The sequence below is a fragment of the Schistocerca cancellata genome, chromosome 2 (assembly GCF_023864275.1).
Source record: "Schistocerca cancellata isolate TAMUIC-IGC-003103 chromosome 2, iqSchCanc2.1, whole genome shotgun sequence".
Lineage (NCBI taxonomy): Eukaryota > Metazoa > Arthropoda > Insecta > Orthoptera > Acrididae > Schistocerca > Schistocerca cancellata.
Window position 1 is genome coordinate 904,290,714 of NC_064627.1, and position 15,805 is coordinate 904,306,518.

The 15,805-nt window shown below is 43.2% G+C and overlaps 1 protein-coding gene across 1 annotated transcript in view; it reads right to left on the reverse strand.

Annotated features, from left to right (window-relative positions):
• Positions 1-288: 288 nt before the first annotated feature.
• The window catches only part of LOC126159799 (glutamate receptor ionotropic, kainate glr-3-like), a 77,896-nt gene continuing 62,379 nt past the window's right edge, over positions 289-15,805 (reverse strand). The window contains exons 4-5 of the mRNA XM_049916583.1: positions 2,368-2,599; positions 289-304 (exon numbers count right to left, since the gene is read on the reverse strand). Of these exons, the coding sequence (XP_049772540.1) occupies positions 289-304; positions 2,368-2,599 (248 nt within the window). The remainder of the gene's footprint in view (positions 305-2,367; positions 2,600-15,805) is intronic.

The window sequence follows — 15,805 nt, forward strand, 5'->3', positions numbered from 1 at the left end:
GACACCTCCTTTTTGAGGAAGACAAGGAAAAGTCTGTTGATAAAACTCAGATTCCATCCTGAACAACCAATAAGCCTTTTGACAAAGAATTTTTTCGACTGTGGAAAGTATTTTTCAGCAAATGGTTGGACAATATAATTTCCTATAGCTCCATGTCATATCAGGAGAACAGTGTTCTCAAATTTCAGTCATTTGTGTATTATCAGTTTCCATTGGCATGTTTTACGAATTGCTTTAAGTATGCCTGGTGTGCAGCACAGTATGTAGAGCAACAGCCAGGACCACTTCCTACTCCACCGCAATTCTGAAAAACAAGAAATGAAAACAGCTAGTAATTACTGTGAAGTTCCCTAAAGCATTAATTTTTCTTTCGTCAGGTGTGCCTGGTTTAAGGAAAATGTTTGTTTCGTCATCCAAATTACACTTCACTTTATCGTATCGACTATGATGAACTAACAAAGAGGTGTTTCATCGTTAGTAAAATATACATTATTAATAAATTATCGTAATATCTGTGCTACACGAGCCGGTTGGGGTGGCCGAGCGGTTCTAGGCGCTACAGTCTGGAACCGTGCGACTGCTACGGTCGTAAGTTCGAATCCTACCTCGGGTATGGATGTGTGTGATGTCCTTAGGTTAGTTAGGTTTAAGTAGTTCTAAGTTCTATGGGACTGATGACCTTAGGCGTTAAGTCCCATAGCGCATTTCATAATAGTTAGTGTAGCACAAAAAATATGGTTCAAATGGCTCTGAGCACTATGGGACTTAACTTCTGAGGTCATCAGTCCCCTAGAACTTAGAACCGCTTAAACCTAACTACCCTAAGGACATCACACACATCCATGCCCGAGGTAGGACTCGAACCACCGACCGGAGCGGTCGCGCGGTTCCAGACTGAGGCGCCTAGAACCGCTCGTCCAAACGGACGGATATTATGAAATTATGTATGAGCAAGAAATTTTTCATTTCAACAAATTAAAGTCACGATTGTTGGAAGTCGTCTGTAATGTAATATCAAACACTGCCTACATTTATTATCCTCTACTAGTCACCTTTGTAATAACTACCTCCGCACCAGCTTAGCTGTCGATACGAAGTACCTAACTTTAATGATACGCTTGTGTCACTCAGGATATTGGCTAAATGCAGCACTACGCTCTCTTTTCGCGTCCAATCGGGTGCTGGGCAGAAGGGTTTGTACAAACTACTGTCATAAACGGTTCTTCGTGCAACAAAAACCAGCAATGATAATTACATCAAGACCCTAAGGTGCCGACAGGCATTGATATACATCAACGGGGACAGTTGAAAATGTGTGCCACGACGAGGACTCCGAAAGAACAGATACCATCTTCATATAGTTAAGGCTAACCGGCCATTGATGCACACGCATTGTCCGAACTCTTACGGGACTCGGTAAGATTGTCTGCCGCGAGTAGTGAGTGTAACTGGCAGGAGCACTACCAATATAGTGGGTGGACTTTAAATTGGGAATGTGGGTCTCACGGGGAGCGTGAAAGGGATAAATCCCTGCAGTCGCACTATCCTCTGTACCCTCGGTGGCTGGCTGGACAGCCAGCACGGTTGATAAGCGTGTTCGGTCATAGACCTGGTTGGCCCTGAATTAAAAAACTTCATATAAAAACGAGCAACTTGAATAAGACATCACATAAATGTTTTATAGTCAAGGTGACAAGATACTTTTCATTTTTCCATTTAAAAACTTCGGTTTTCCTTTGTGCTTGAGTATTAATTTCTGTGCTGTCAGCTCAGTGGCAACTGTCTTTCAGAGGACTTTGCGTACTCCATTACCAGCTTAAACCCTTTAGCAAATAATACACTTGATAAACTTTTGAGCCGGCCGCGGTGGTCTAGCGATTCTAGGCGCTCAGTCCGGAACCGCGCGACTGTTACGGTCGCAGGTTCGAATCCTGCCTCGGGCATGGATGTTTGTGATGTCCTTAGGTTAGTTAGGTTTAGGTAGTTCTGAGTTCTAGGGGACTGATGACCACAGATGTTAAGTCCCACAGTGCTCAGAGCCATTTGTACCAACCATAAACTTCTGAAAGAATTGAAACTGAATGTTTGGTGGGGCTCGAACAAGGGACCCTGCTCCTGCTGTTAATGTGCTAGTAATTGCCGGATCCGAGCGTATTTCAGTTACTTATTTAAATACTTATCTTTGCCACTGATCCCTATTAGCCTCCGTAAGCCTGCCAAGAAAGAACTGTTCAGCTTTAAGAAATTATAAATATATTTGCACCCTTTCTGTGAAGAACTACAATGGTCTTTAGCCACATATGACCCTGTTCCTTTCCTTTTATGTCAAGAGTGAATGTTACGACACCTAAACCTCTTAGAGTGTACCTGGGCACAGTGAGCACGGAGGAGAGTCCGCTGCCGTAGCTGGCGGTGACGAGCAGGTAGGCGATCAGCAGCCAGGACAGCACGTGGCGCGTGGGGCCCACGACACGTGTGTGGCGCCGCTCCACGTCCGGCGCCTGCAGCACCAGCAGGCCCAAAGAGCGGAAGAAGCAGTCCTCCACCGTCGAGTACCGCCCGTCCGCAGCCCCGCCAACGCTGCCTGTACAGAAGACTACTGTGGAGTACGAGAGCGAAACAATAAACAGTAGTGTTATCAAGTCATACACCAGAGACTGCAGGCACTAAACGAATTGATTGCGTGGTTAATAGGGAATCGCAGGTCTGGTTGTTTAGGCAGTGAACTTCCCGTTAAGAACGCTTCTACAAATCCGAATGGTAACAGATCAAGCCACCAGCAATAAGTGTGCATACTATCTTAAGCTCAAATTGATTTTCGTGTGACATTGCTGAACCTTTGATCTACTGTTATTATCACCGAACTCCTTACGTTAGCAACATTCCTTTAAGAAAATCGGAGAGAGGTTAGTGTGACGTAGAAAGAAGTCAACGATACTGCGACCGTACAGTACAATAAAAAACGTTGCATAATAAAGGCTCAATAAAAGTGTGTGTGTGACAGATTTTAAACTTCGAAGTTTACAGTGGAGTCTAGGGCGGCTATATACCTACATATCGTGTAGAGATTTGCTGGAAACTGATTGAATGACGAGCAGGATTTAGCTGATGGGATAAATCGATCTCATCACATTATGGATGCACTTCATTAATAAACTAATTTACGTTTGTTTAAATGCTGTGTGTGTGAGTGCGTGTGTGTGTGACGGACTGATGTGTTGAATTATTCACAGCAATTCTGAGTCTGAAATATATACTGTGGAAAAGTTTCTTAAATACATTACATCTTATAGAGATTTTAAAAGTCCCGAGACTTGTGGCACTCAATTGTCTAAACGCATTATGAAGAAACTACAGAGCTGCTATTCTGCACATATCTTTCCTCAATGAGGTCTTACTACAGACTGTCCCAAACCAGTTTGAAAACTCACAGAAATTCAGTTATCATACATATTATTACTACACGTATGTACCTAAATGGATCATGCAACTCGCGTTCAGGTGCTGACTCCTAAGACATGCTGCAATATGCGAATTTCATCGTGATTTAGAAGCAAATGTTCCAAATAATACCTACCACGAAACGGCCACTTGCTATGGAATGCACCTCGTAGTAAACCCTAAGTTTACTTACTGTTCTGCTGATCTTTACCTCGTGGCTGGTACAGGCATTCCACAGAAGTGGTTCAGATGTCGTCTGCACCATATCTAATGTCTTCAACTCGCAATCTTGTCACAGACTTAGCCACCTGTGTCTGGACTCCCACAGCATCCCATCGTCAGTCATTCTTGTGTTTTTTAACCACACCTGTCATTCCGACTATATATTACTTAAGTTCAGTTCACTGAATTCGTTTCATATTATTAAATATTAGGGTAATACAGTTGTTATTTACATTCAATAATTTATGTGAAGCTATTCTTAGATGAAATTGTGTCTGCAAGCTCTGTAATTCAATGAAAACCCCAAATATTCAATAACCACTTAAATTGTGACAAAAATTTTAACAATTAAAAGTGTACGGAATGATTAGATGTTTCCAAAGCTGTATGAGGATGCTTTATTCGCAGCTACCGGTTTCACGTCAGTATAGACTCGTATTCACGTTTATAATGGTTATATTTTTATGATGTAGATGGACCGTTATAGACTCTCAGCATTCGATAAGTTATCCTCTTCGCTACTGGTAGCCTGCATGAACTGTTTTAACCACATCGGCCTTTTGACAATACGGCGGATGTAAGCAGTTCATACTGGATTTTGAAATTTACTTTTATCGCTTTTATACAGCTGGTGTCTACCGAATCCTGTAATACGTCCTGCGAGGTGCTATCTGGCCTACCTAGTTCAGTAGTCATGCACTGTACACTTCTGGCAAAACGTCTTTGGGGTGTACTCAGTTTTATTGTGACAAATCACCAGTCTTGTTTGACTCTTAGCGTGGATAACTTCCCGAAGGCTGTGACTCCGTAACGGTCCATCTACATCATGCAAATACAACCATTATGATTCTGGAGATGTGTCTATACTGACGTGTAACAGGTAGTAGCGAATATAACACCTTCATATAGCTGTGTAGCTTTCGAAAGCACCTCATCATTCCCGACTTCTTTAATTTCTGAAATTTTTATCATAATTTAAATGGTTTCGGGAGTTAAAAATTCTTTCTTGTTATTCACAATGTCTTTGAGCTGTTGTTGTCCTCCCAGAGAACTGTTTCTATAATTCATTCTTAAATTCCTACAAACTGGCTACAAATTATTAAATATGCTCTAGTCTGATCTTGAATACATGCGTACCCATATAATTAATCTCTTTCTGCTGCAGAGTTCACCCCTTGAACTCTTTGTGGGGGTTGATTTGGGTCTAGCCATTCTGTAAATGTTTTTCAGTATTTCTTGAGAAAATAAAAACATTATCACCGTCAATGGTTAGTAAATTTATATGCGTGATGTACCATCTATCTGGATCACTATAATGAACATGTTGTCCAGAAGCGAAATAAAACATATATCGGGCAAATGTTCTTTCAGCAAGGGGAAATTAAACAGTATGATTGCCTCTGAAGCAAATATATTCGTTATAAAAATACGAACACCTGTATGTCTTCTTCCGATGGCACTTTATATCTTTTAGTAGGTAATCCCTTCCTCTCCTGAATATCTACTCAAAGACAGTGTATCATTCAAGTAAACACAACGTTATTAAAAACGTAACGCAAAATTAACATTCTCTTTCCTGTACTAGCACACTGTGTAGGTATCCGAGGTGTCGTAACTCGATCACTCGCTGGAACTAGAAGTAAACAAATGGAAACACAAGGATTAAGCACTCCGGCCATTCAGTAGACCATTTTAGATTGACGGTTTGTGTGAGTACATGTACACCACTAACAGAAGGTAGACATGGCTCTTATTTCTGGAGATAAAGTTAACAGAACTGTTACTCCGATGTAATTATCTTATTTACAAAACCGATACAGTATAATAATGTAGCTGTTTTAAGGAAGACATATAGCAAAGGCAGTAATTGATAAAAAATAGCATTATCATAACTTTTCTATTATTATGACATAAGCAGAAGAACTCTGCAGAGACCGATATTCCGTCAAGAACCGACCTTCCCGCCGCTTCAGGAAATAGGAAGTTTCAACAAAGGCAACGCAATGGTCGAGGAACTCGTCCAGACGAAGTCACCAAAGGTATTTTTGTCGCTTCTTTTGAAATTAATTCAACGGTGACTGCACGTAAGCTTCAAAAGAAGGTTGCCACTCTTTTACTTGTTCCCCTTGATGAAACCTTGATGTTATTTATTGAAAAACTGGACAAGAAAATCTCTAAGCTTTACAGTCATACGCAAAAATCAACTTTTTTTCTTCAATGTCAAATATTTTGAACAATTGAATGGAGTGGCTACGGGAAGTCCATTATTTCCCATGGTCGCCAATTTGTTTTCGGAAGTGTTTTGAAGACAGGGCTCTGAGGAAGGCATTTTTAAAACCTTACTGTTTTTGTTGATACGTCAACTACACGTTTATGGTGTGCCACATGGAACAACGCTTCGAACGATTCCATGAATCGTTTTAATTACCGTCATCCCAGCATGAAGTTCACAATGGAGATGGAAACTGATGGACAGCTGCCGTTTGTAAACGTAATGGTGTACAGCAGATGTGCTCAGTCTTTTTAGGCATATAACTTAGTCCATTCAGAGATCTAATGACAAAAATTCAAAAAAGGTTTAAGTGCAAAAGGGCACTATACCCAAAATTAACTGTATTCATAATACAAACTGCATGAAAGTTAATTTTCTCTCCATGAAAAGTTGTGGACCTACCACTCACTTTTCAAGAAATCACGACAGTAATAAAGAAAAATACACACCAACATAAACGTTGAAAACAGTTTACTGAGCTACTTGTCATTGCATATCATCGGAAAGTTTATTATAATCCAGTGAATCACCTGTCAGAGCCGACCTCGCATCGTCTGAAAGATGGGGATCAGTTTTTTCTACACTTAGACTTCAATATGTTCATGGTTAAAAACGGTGCCTCACATAGAGAAACTGATGCAAAAACGATAAATAGTTGCTGCTTTCACAATTTTAGGGTAAGTTTTTGAACTCACCAATCTCCAAAAGGTATCTTCATTGTAATCTGGATTTAAGGAGACGTCATTTTTAAATCGAATTATTCCCTCTTGAAGTTCAGTCTCGCTCGTTTTACTTGAAATGTCTTTCACATCCACTTTTTGGGAAGGTTGAGTTATAGAAGCTAGTACAGGATCTATTGCATTGAAACTGTAAAAAAACGGTTTTCAAAATCTGTTTTCAGTGCTGTCGGGCTGGCCGTTTATTCCTTCAATGCTTCTTGATCCTGCGATGATTGTTGATCCGATAGTTCTAACTGTAATTCAGGAAAGTGTTTCACATTTCATTTCCGTAACTATACTATCCAATGGTCAAATTTCCGCATTAAAGACATTACAGAAGAGATAGCAGTTACGGCGGTTTGGCTTTTTAATCGAAATTCCTTGTTTACCTGATTTACTTTAATTGGCATGTCATTTACAACTGCCAGATTCAACAGTCAGCTGAAATCACATAGTGTTGGTGTAATCTTCCTCTCTTTCCGACACAAAAGATTTTGTCGCTTTCAGTTGTTCTCTAAGTATGTTTAGAACCATGTTCCCGCTCAGCCATCGATCTTCGGTGCGCAATAGAAGGTCTCTATACAGGCTATCCAATTCGACTAATAACACTTCCTTCTCTGTGGTGATTGCGAGTGAACAGAATTCACAGTTTTTCTGGCAATACCCATAATATGTACCATATTCAAAATTGTGTTGTTGTGGTCTTCAGTCCTGAGACTGGTTTGATACAGCTCTCCATGCTAATCTATCCTGTTGAAGCTCCTTCTTCTACCAGTACCTACTGCAACCTACATCCTTCTGAATATGCTTAGTGTATCCATCTCTTGGTGTCCCTCTACGATTTTTACCCTCCACGCTGCCCTCCAATTCTAAATTTGTGATTCCTTGATGCCTCAGGACATGTCCTACCAACCGATCCCTTCTTCTAGTCAAGTTGTGCCACAAACTTCTCTTCTCCCTAATCCTATTCAATACCTCCTCATTAGTTACGTGATCTACCCACCTAATCTTCAACATTCTTCTGTAGCACAACATTTCGAAAGAATCTATTCTCTTCTCGTCCAAACTACACTCCTGGAAATTGAAATAAGAGCACCGTGAATTCATTGTCCCAGGAAGGGGAAACTTTATTGACACATTCCTGGGGTCAGATACATCACATGATTACACTGACAGAACCACAGGCACATAGACACAGGCAACAGAGCATGCACAATGTCGGCACTAGTACAGTGTATATCCACCTTTCGCAGCAATGCAGGCTGCTATTCTCCCATGGAGACGATCGTAGAGATGCTGGATGTAGTCCTGTGGAACGGCTTGCCATGCCATTTCTACCTGGCGCCTCAGTTGGACCAGCGTTCGTGCTGGACGTGCAGACCGCGTGAGACGACGCTTCATCCAGTCCCAAACATGCTCAATGGGGGACAGATCCGGAGATCTTGCTGGCCAGGGTAGTTGACTTACACCTTCTAGAGCACGTTGGGTGGCACGGGATACATGCGGACGTGCATTGTCCTGTTGGAACAGCAAGTTCCCTTGCCGGTCTAGGAATGGTAGAACGATGGGTTCGATGACGGTTTGGATGTACCGTGCACTATTCAGTGTCCCCTCGACGATCACCAGTGGTGTACGGCCAGTGTAGGAGATCGCTCCCCACACCATGATGCCGGGTGTTGGCCCTGTGTGCCTCGGTCGTATGCAGTCCTGATTGTGGCGCTCACCTGCACGGCGCCAAACACGCATACGACCATCATTGGCACCAAGGCAGAAGCGACTCTCATCGCTGAAGACGACACGTCTCCATTCGTTCCTCCATTCACGCCTGTCGCGACACCACTGGAGGCGGGCTGCACGATGTTGGGGCGTGAGCGGAAGACGGCCTAACGGTGTGCGGGACCGTAGCCCAGCTTCATGGAGACGGTTGCGAATGGTCCTCGCCGATACCTCAGGTGCAAGAGTGTCCCTAATTTGCTGGGAAGTGGCGGTGCGGTCCCCTACGGCACTGCGTAGGATCCTACGGTCTTGGCATGCATCCGTGCGTCGCTGCGGTCCGGTCCCAGGTCGACGGGCACGTGCACCTTCCGCCGACCACTGGCGACAACATCGATGTACTGTGGAGACCTCACGCCCCACGTGTTGAGCAATTCGGCGGTACGTCCACCCGGCCTCCCGCATGCCCACTATACGCCCTCGCTCAAAGTCCGTCAACTGCACATACGGTTCACGTCCACGCTGTCGCGGCATGCTACCAGTGTTAAAGACTGCGATGGAGCTCCGTATGCCACGGCAAACTGGCTGACACTGACGGCGGCGGTGCACAAATGCTGCGCAGCTAGCGCCATTCGACGGCCAACACCGCGGTTCCTGGTGTGTCCGCTGTGCCGTGCGTGTGATCATTGCTTGTACAGCCCTCTCACAGTGTCCGGAGCAAGTATGGTGGGTCTGACACACCGGTGTCAATGTGTTCTTTTTTCCATTTCCAGGAGTGTATTTACTGTCCATGTTTCACTTCCATACATGGCTACACTCCATACAAATACTTTCAGAAACGACTTCCTGACACTTAAATCTATACTCGATGTTAACAAATTTCTCTTCTTCAGAAACGCTTTCCTTGCCGTTGCCAGTCTACATTTTATATCCTCTCTACTTCGACCATCATCAGTTATTTTGCACCCCAAATAGCAAAACTCCTTTACTACTTTAAGTGTCTCATTTCCTAATCTAATTTTCTCAGCATCACCCGACTTAATTCGACTACATTCCATTATCCTCGTTTTGCTTTTGTTGATGTTCATCTTGTATCCTCCTTTCAAGACACTGTCCATTCCGTTCAACTGCTCTTCCAAGTCCTTTGCTGTCTCTGACAGAATTACAATGTCATCGGCGAATCTCAAAGTTTTTAGTTCTTCTCCCTGGATTTTAATACCTACTCCAAATTTTTCTTTTGTTTCCTTTACTGCTTGCTCATTATACAGGTTGAGTAACATCGGGGAGAGGCTACAACCCTGTCTCCCTCCCTTCCCAACCACTGATTCGCTTTCATGCTCCTCGAATCTTATAACTGCCATCTGGTTTCTGTACAAATTGTAAATAGCCTTTCGCTCCCTCTATTTTACCCCTGCAACTTTAGAATTTGAAATAGAGTATTCCAGTCAACATTGTCAAAAGGTTTCTCTATGTCTACAAATGCTAGAAGCGTAGGTTTGCCTTTCCTTAATCTTTCTTCTAAGATAAGTCGTAAGGTCAGTATTGCCTCACGTGTTCCAAGATTTCTACGGAATCCAAACTGATCTTCCCCGAGATCGTCTTCTACCAGTTTTTCCATTCGTCTGTAAATAATTTGCGTTAGTATTTTGCAGCTGTGGCTTATTAAACTGATAGTTCGGTAATTTTCACATCTGTCAACACCTGCTTTCGTTGGGATTGGAATCATTATATTCTTCTTGAAGTCTGAAGGTATTACGCGTACCTCATACATCTTGCTCACCAGATGGTAGAGTTTTGTCAGGACTGGCTCTCCCAAGGCCGTCAGTAGTGCTTATGGAATGTTGTCTACACCTGGGGCCTAGTTTCGACTCAGGTGTTTCAGTGCTCTGTCAAACTCTTCACGCAGTATCGTATCTCCCATTTCACCTTCATCTACATCCTCTTCCATTTCCATGAAATTGTCCTCAAGTACATCGCCCTTGTATAGACCCTCCATATACTTCTTCCACCTTTCTGCTTTCCCCTCTTAGCTTAGAACTGGGTTTCCTTCTGAGCTCTTGATATTCATACAAGTGAATCTCTTGTCTTCAGAGGTCTCTTTAATTTTCCTGTAGGCTGTATCTACCTTACCCCTAGTGAGATAAGACTCTACATCCTTACATTTGTCCTCTAGCCATGCCTGCTTAGCCATTTTGTACTTCCTTTCGATCACAATTTCGAGATGTTTGTATTCCTTTTTGCCTGCTTCATTTACTGCATTTTTATATTTTCTCCTTTCATCAATTAAATTCAATATTTCATCTGTTACCGAAGGATTTCTACTAGCCCTCGTCTTTTTACCTACTTGATCCTTTGCTGCCTTCACTACTTCATCCCTCAAAGCTACCCATTCTTCTTCTACTGTATTTCTCTCCCCCATTCCTGTCAATTGTTCCCTTATGCTGTCCCTGAAACTCTGTACAACCTCTGGTTTAGTCAGTTTATCCAGGTCCCATCTCCTTAAATTGCCACCTTTTTGCAAGTTCTTCAGTTTCAATCTACAGTTCCTATCCAATAAATTGTGGTCAGAGTCCACATCTGACCCTGGAAATGTCCTACAATTTAAAACCTGGTTCCTAAATTTCTGACATTCCATTATATAATCTATCTGATACCTTTTAGTGTCTCCAGGATTCTTCCATGTATACAACCTTCTATCATGATTCTTGAACCAAGTGTTAGCTATGATTAAGTTATGCTCTATGCAAAATTCTACCAGACGGCTTCCTCTTTCACTGCTTAGCCCCAATCCATATTCACCTACTATGTTACCTCCTCTCCCTTTTCCTACTGTCGAATTCCAGTCACCCATGACTATTAAATTTTAGTCTCCCTTCACTACCTGAATAATTTCTTTTATCTCATTATACATTTCTTCAATTTCTTCGTCATCTACAGAGCTAGTTGGCATATAAACTGGTACTACTGTAGTAGGCATGGGCTTTCTGTCTATCTTGGGCACTAAATACGTTCACTATGCTGTTTGTAGTAGCTTACCTGCACTCCTATTTTTTATTCATTATTAAACCTACTCCAGCATTACCCCTATTTGATTTTGTATTTATAACCCCGTAAAAATCTTGTCGTTATATAGTGTGTTTCAAGTTCAAAAAGTTTTATACTGAAATCCAATAACATCAGTCTTATCAAAATCATAAGTTAATGTGATAAGCAAGGACTCACTAGCTGCAATAAGGCACTCCTTAACAAACGTCAAAAAATTCTACTTGCTTCATTAGTACTTCTGCAACACGAAGAGATACCATATTTGATGAAAGAGTTTCTTGTTCGGGCTTATCAAGAAACGACGGTTACGATTGAAATTTAATTTTTAGATTGGAAATTTCCTTCCTCCTCAACTCACTATCGAGTGCTGCTTCTGATTCGAAGTATTTCTGAACTGGCCTAATTAGCGTTCTATATTTTTCTTTTTAGATATGCTAAAGTAGCATTATACAGGGTGAAAAATAGTAAAACTGATAAACTCCAGGGACGGATTCCCGACTGGAAATGGGGTTTAGTTGATTTGAGGGAGTAGACCAAACTGCGACGTCATCGGATTCGGGAAGGATGGGGAAGGAAGTCGGCCGTGTTGCTTCCACAGGAACCATCCCGGCATGTCTGAAGCGATGTAGGGAAATCACGGAAAACCTAAATTAGGATGGCCGGACGCAGGATATAACCATTGTCCTCCCGATTGCGAGTCCAGTGTGATAACCACTGCTCCACCTCACTCGGTGGGAAATGGGGGAAAAACGGTCCTATGAAGATGTATCTGGAAATGTATCGCAGCCACGGTAGATGCCGCTGACCAAGGAGAGTACCTCTCACCAGGTTTCGTGTGTTTCTTGTGTGTTGCAGGCTGTGTGATTCACGTAGTTTAGAGCAAGCAGCAGCAGGGTCCGGCATTCATGTCGGAAACAAGCAAAGATGGTGTTTGTGTACAGCCAGGCAGACGGAAACGGTCGAGAGCCAGCACGGCTGTATCAAAACAAGTACCCTCATAGACATCAACCACAACACACAACATTGGAAGTCCTTTTTCGTTGTTTATGTGATCGTGGGTCCTTTCAGGTAGACGTGCAGATTTTGAAGACGTTCTGCAGAATATTGAAACGAACCTTATTATAAGCTCCAGACAAGTGGCCGATCGGCATGATGTAAGCAAAAGTACGATAATGTGTTTGCTGGATCATTAGCAAACGTGAGCGTGTGCGTTGCATCACATGGGGGCCTTTTTGAAAATTTGGTGTGACGAGGATGCGATGCAGCTCTGTACTGTGTTCCGGGATAATTTGCTGTTGCTGCCGGCACACCAACTATATCCGGACACGCGTTCATAGAATCTTGTTTCCTCCATTTCTAGTCAGGAATACGTCCCAGCAGTTTGCCGGTTTTATTCTTTTGGCATTCTATTGACTAGTGCTTTAGGTCGACAGATCCACTGGTTGTGGCAGTGGGACGGGCAGCGGATCTGCAACCAGAGGGAAGGTCACATGGGGGCGCGATTTAAGGTCTGCCTTAGTGGCCAGCAGCCTTAGTCAGGTCCGGGGAGGCAGTCAGCTGTGAGCAAGGGCAGTAGTGTCTTCGGGGCTGGCGGGATGCTTAGCCAGCAGCAATGCTTCAGACGCTAGTCTGTGCTGTTCCGACGTGCCAATTGCTCATGTTTGTCCAGTGAATATTGGCCGGTGGAAAAGTGTTCCACCATGATGGTTGAAACCTGTGCTTCAAGTTCGAATATCTGAAGGAAAGCTGATTCCGCTGTGGCGGCGGGATTACTACCTGTCAGTCAGTCAGTTCCGATCATTGGTCGTAACTGCTCTTGTTTAATTACGGCCTGTTTAGTCCTGATTGACAGCTGTATGACGGAAGTACACGTTTGCTAGCGGTCACAGTTATCTGGAGGCTTGGCTTCCTCATAGATTCTCGGAAATGACGATGAGCGTTTTGCTTTATACCATGTTGTTTTGTAATGAACTTGTCAGAAGCACAGTAGTACCAGTGAATTTGTTAGATTAGATCGGCTATTAAGTGGTTTCTTATCCTTAGTTTGTTATTAGTCTTACAGTATTAGTGGAGCTGCAAGGAAAAGTCGGGTTGTGTTAAGTGTGGGTGCTGTGCAAGTGGCAATGGCGTATGCAGTTTACGTCATTTCTACGACATGGGAATTAGATATTTATTTATTGTGCCTTGTTGTACCTTGTGTGCACAAGTGGTCCCTTAAACTCGAGATTCTCTTTTGTGTACGGGTAGGTTTCTTTTTTTTTAATTTTTGTTCGTCTGTCTTCCGTTTATTATGGAAAGGGGACTCTTATAATTCAGCCATCGGTTGCTTTCTATAAATTGCTATGGTGTACATTTGGAGGGCAGTTGCTGCTAAATTCATTGGATCATTTTATTGATATCGGACACCAGTTTATTTCTGTAAGTGTAAGACTAAATCTAGTGGGCAGTTACTGCTTCATTGATTGAATCATATTTTTGATCTAATAAAACCATATCAGTCACCGTTATTTAGGTTTTATTTTTAGGCTACAAGTTTCGACGATACGCTACGTCACCTTCAAACCTGGTTCAATCAAGTAGGCCTGAAGATGACGCAGTGTATCGCCGAAACTAAACTAAACTCAAAATAAAAACTAATAACGGCGATTGGTATTGACTGGATGTTGACCTGCCGTAGGCCCATAATCCAGACAGAAAGTGGAGTTAGATTTATTATTTATGTCTGATACCAGCTGCATGAGTTAACTTCTCTAATGTGTTAAAGTCCACCACCAGTTGCTTTTAGTTAGTTGTGAGTATAAATCTGGTGGCCGGCCGAAGTGGCCGTGCGGTTAAAGGCGCTGCAGTCTGGAACCGCAAGTCCGCTACGGTCGCAGGTTCGAATCCTGCCTCAGGCATGGATGTTTGTGATGTCCTTAGGTTAGTTAGGTTTAACTAGTTCTAAGTTGTAGGGGACTAATGACCTCAGCAGTTGAGTCCCATAGTGCTCAGAGCCATTTTTTTGTATATCTGGTGGGCAGTTACTGCTTTGCTTATGGCTTTAATTGTTCTGTTAAATTCTGCCACCAGTTGATTTCTATAAGTGTAACGCTAAATCAGGTTGGCAGTTGTTGTTTTATTCATTGGATCATTTTTATTAAATCTTACGCCTGTTGCTATAAGTTGTAACAGTATATTGGTTGGGCAGTTGTAACTTTTTTCCCAGCTTTTCTCATTCTGTTACATTCTGCTACCAGTTACTTTGTATAAGTTGTAGCAGTTGCTACTCTGCTCATTGTATTGATGATTCAATTAGATACTGCCATCAGTTTCATCCTTTGGGTAGCAACAGTAAATCTGGTTAACAGTTGCTGATCTGCTCACTGATTATCATATTTAATCGTGCCACATGGTGTTTTCCCCTTACGTTGTAACAGAAAATCGGTTGGTGAGTTACTGTTTACCTCACTGGTGAGCCTTGCACGGCTCGAGATCATGCCATTTAATGTTTGTCATCTTCTGTTACGGTACTGCCGCCTCGTTTTCTTATTCCATTTACTGGCGTCACTAACTTCTTGCCTTCCTTGCCCATGAGCGGCAGTAGCAGCGCTTATCGGTAAGTGCACTGTCGTACCATCTCTGGAGCGACCGATAGCATTTCCGGGTCGTCGTGTGTCTGCCAGTCAGCTGGAGAAGGACCAGCGGTGCAGTCGGTACGCAGCAGCAGTGAAGCTGGAGACAGAGCGCCGGTGAGAATCCGACCACAGCCAGTGCTCGCCGACCGCTGGCGACACATAAGAAATGTCAGACTGAGGGAGATTACAGCGGGTCGACCGTTGGTTGGTCGTCTCATCGGCCGACGTATATTTGGTCCTTTAACCGTTTCCGGGCCTGGGCAGTCGGTCGGTTGGCTTGGAGCAGCGAGGAAGTCTCCGTCGCGCGTACTCTGGCCGGAGCTGCTGGCGGTGTGCTCGCGCGGTTGGAGTGTGAGGTGATGCTTGCGAGTGCTACAAAGTTGGTCGCCCACCGATCTTGGACATGAAAGTTGAGTCCTCACTTAACCTACTATCGAGCCTCATTTGTTTACATTTCTTCGTTTGGTCCTGGTTGTCGCTTTTGGGACATTACCGCGAGCACAACTAGTGTCTATTCAATTCGGCTAAGATTCCAGTGGAGTTGAACTTAATTTTATTCCCTGTTATTGTGGTTGATCATGCGGTGTCTTCTGCTTTGTGGCCGTTGACGTTCCGGTTGCCTGCCCTGGCCGTTGACGTAATTTTCGGCAGTGTGCTTTCCTCGTCGTGTCGTTACTGCCCGGCGCGGAGTGTAGTTCGACAGCCGACGTCTTGTTGGTCGTTGTGGGCGCCAATGTTCTGTGTGTTGTTGTTTGAAATATTGTGGTCGTTTTTCTGGT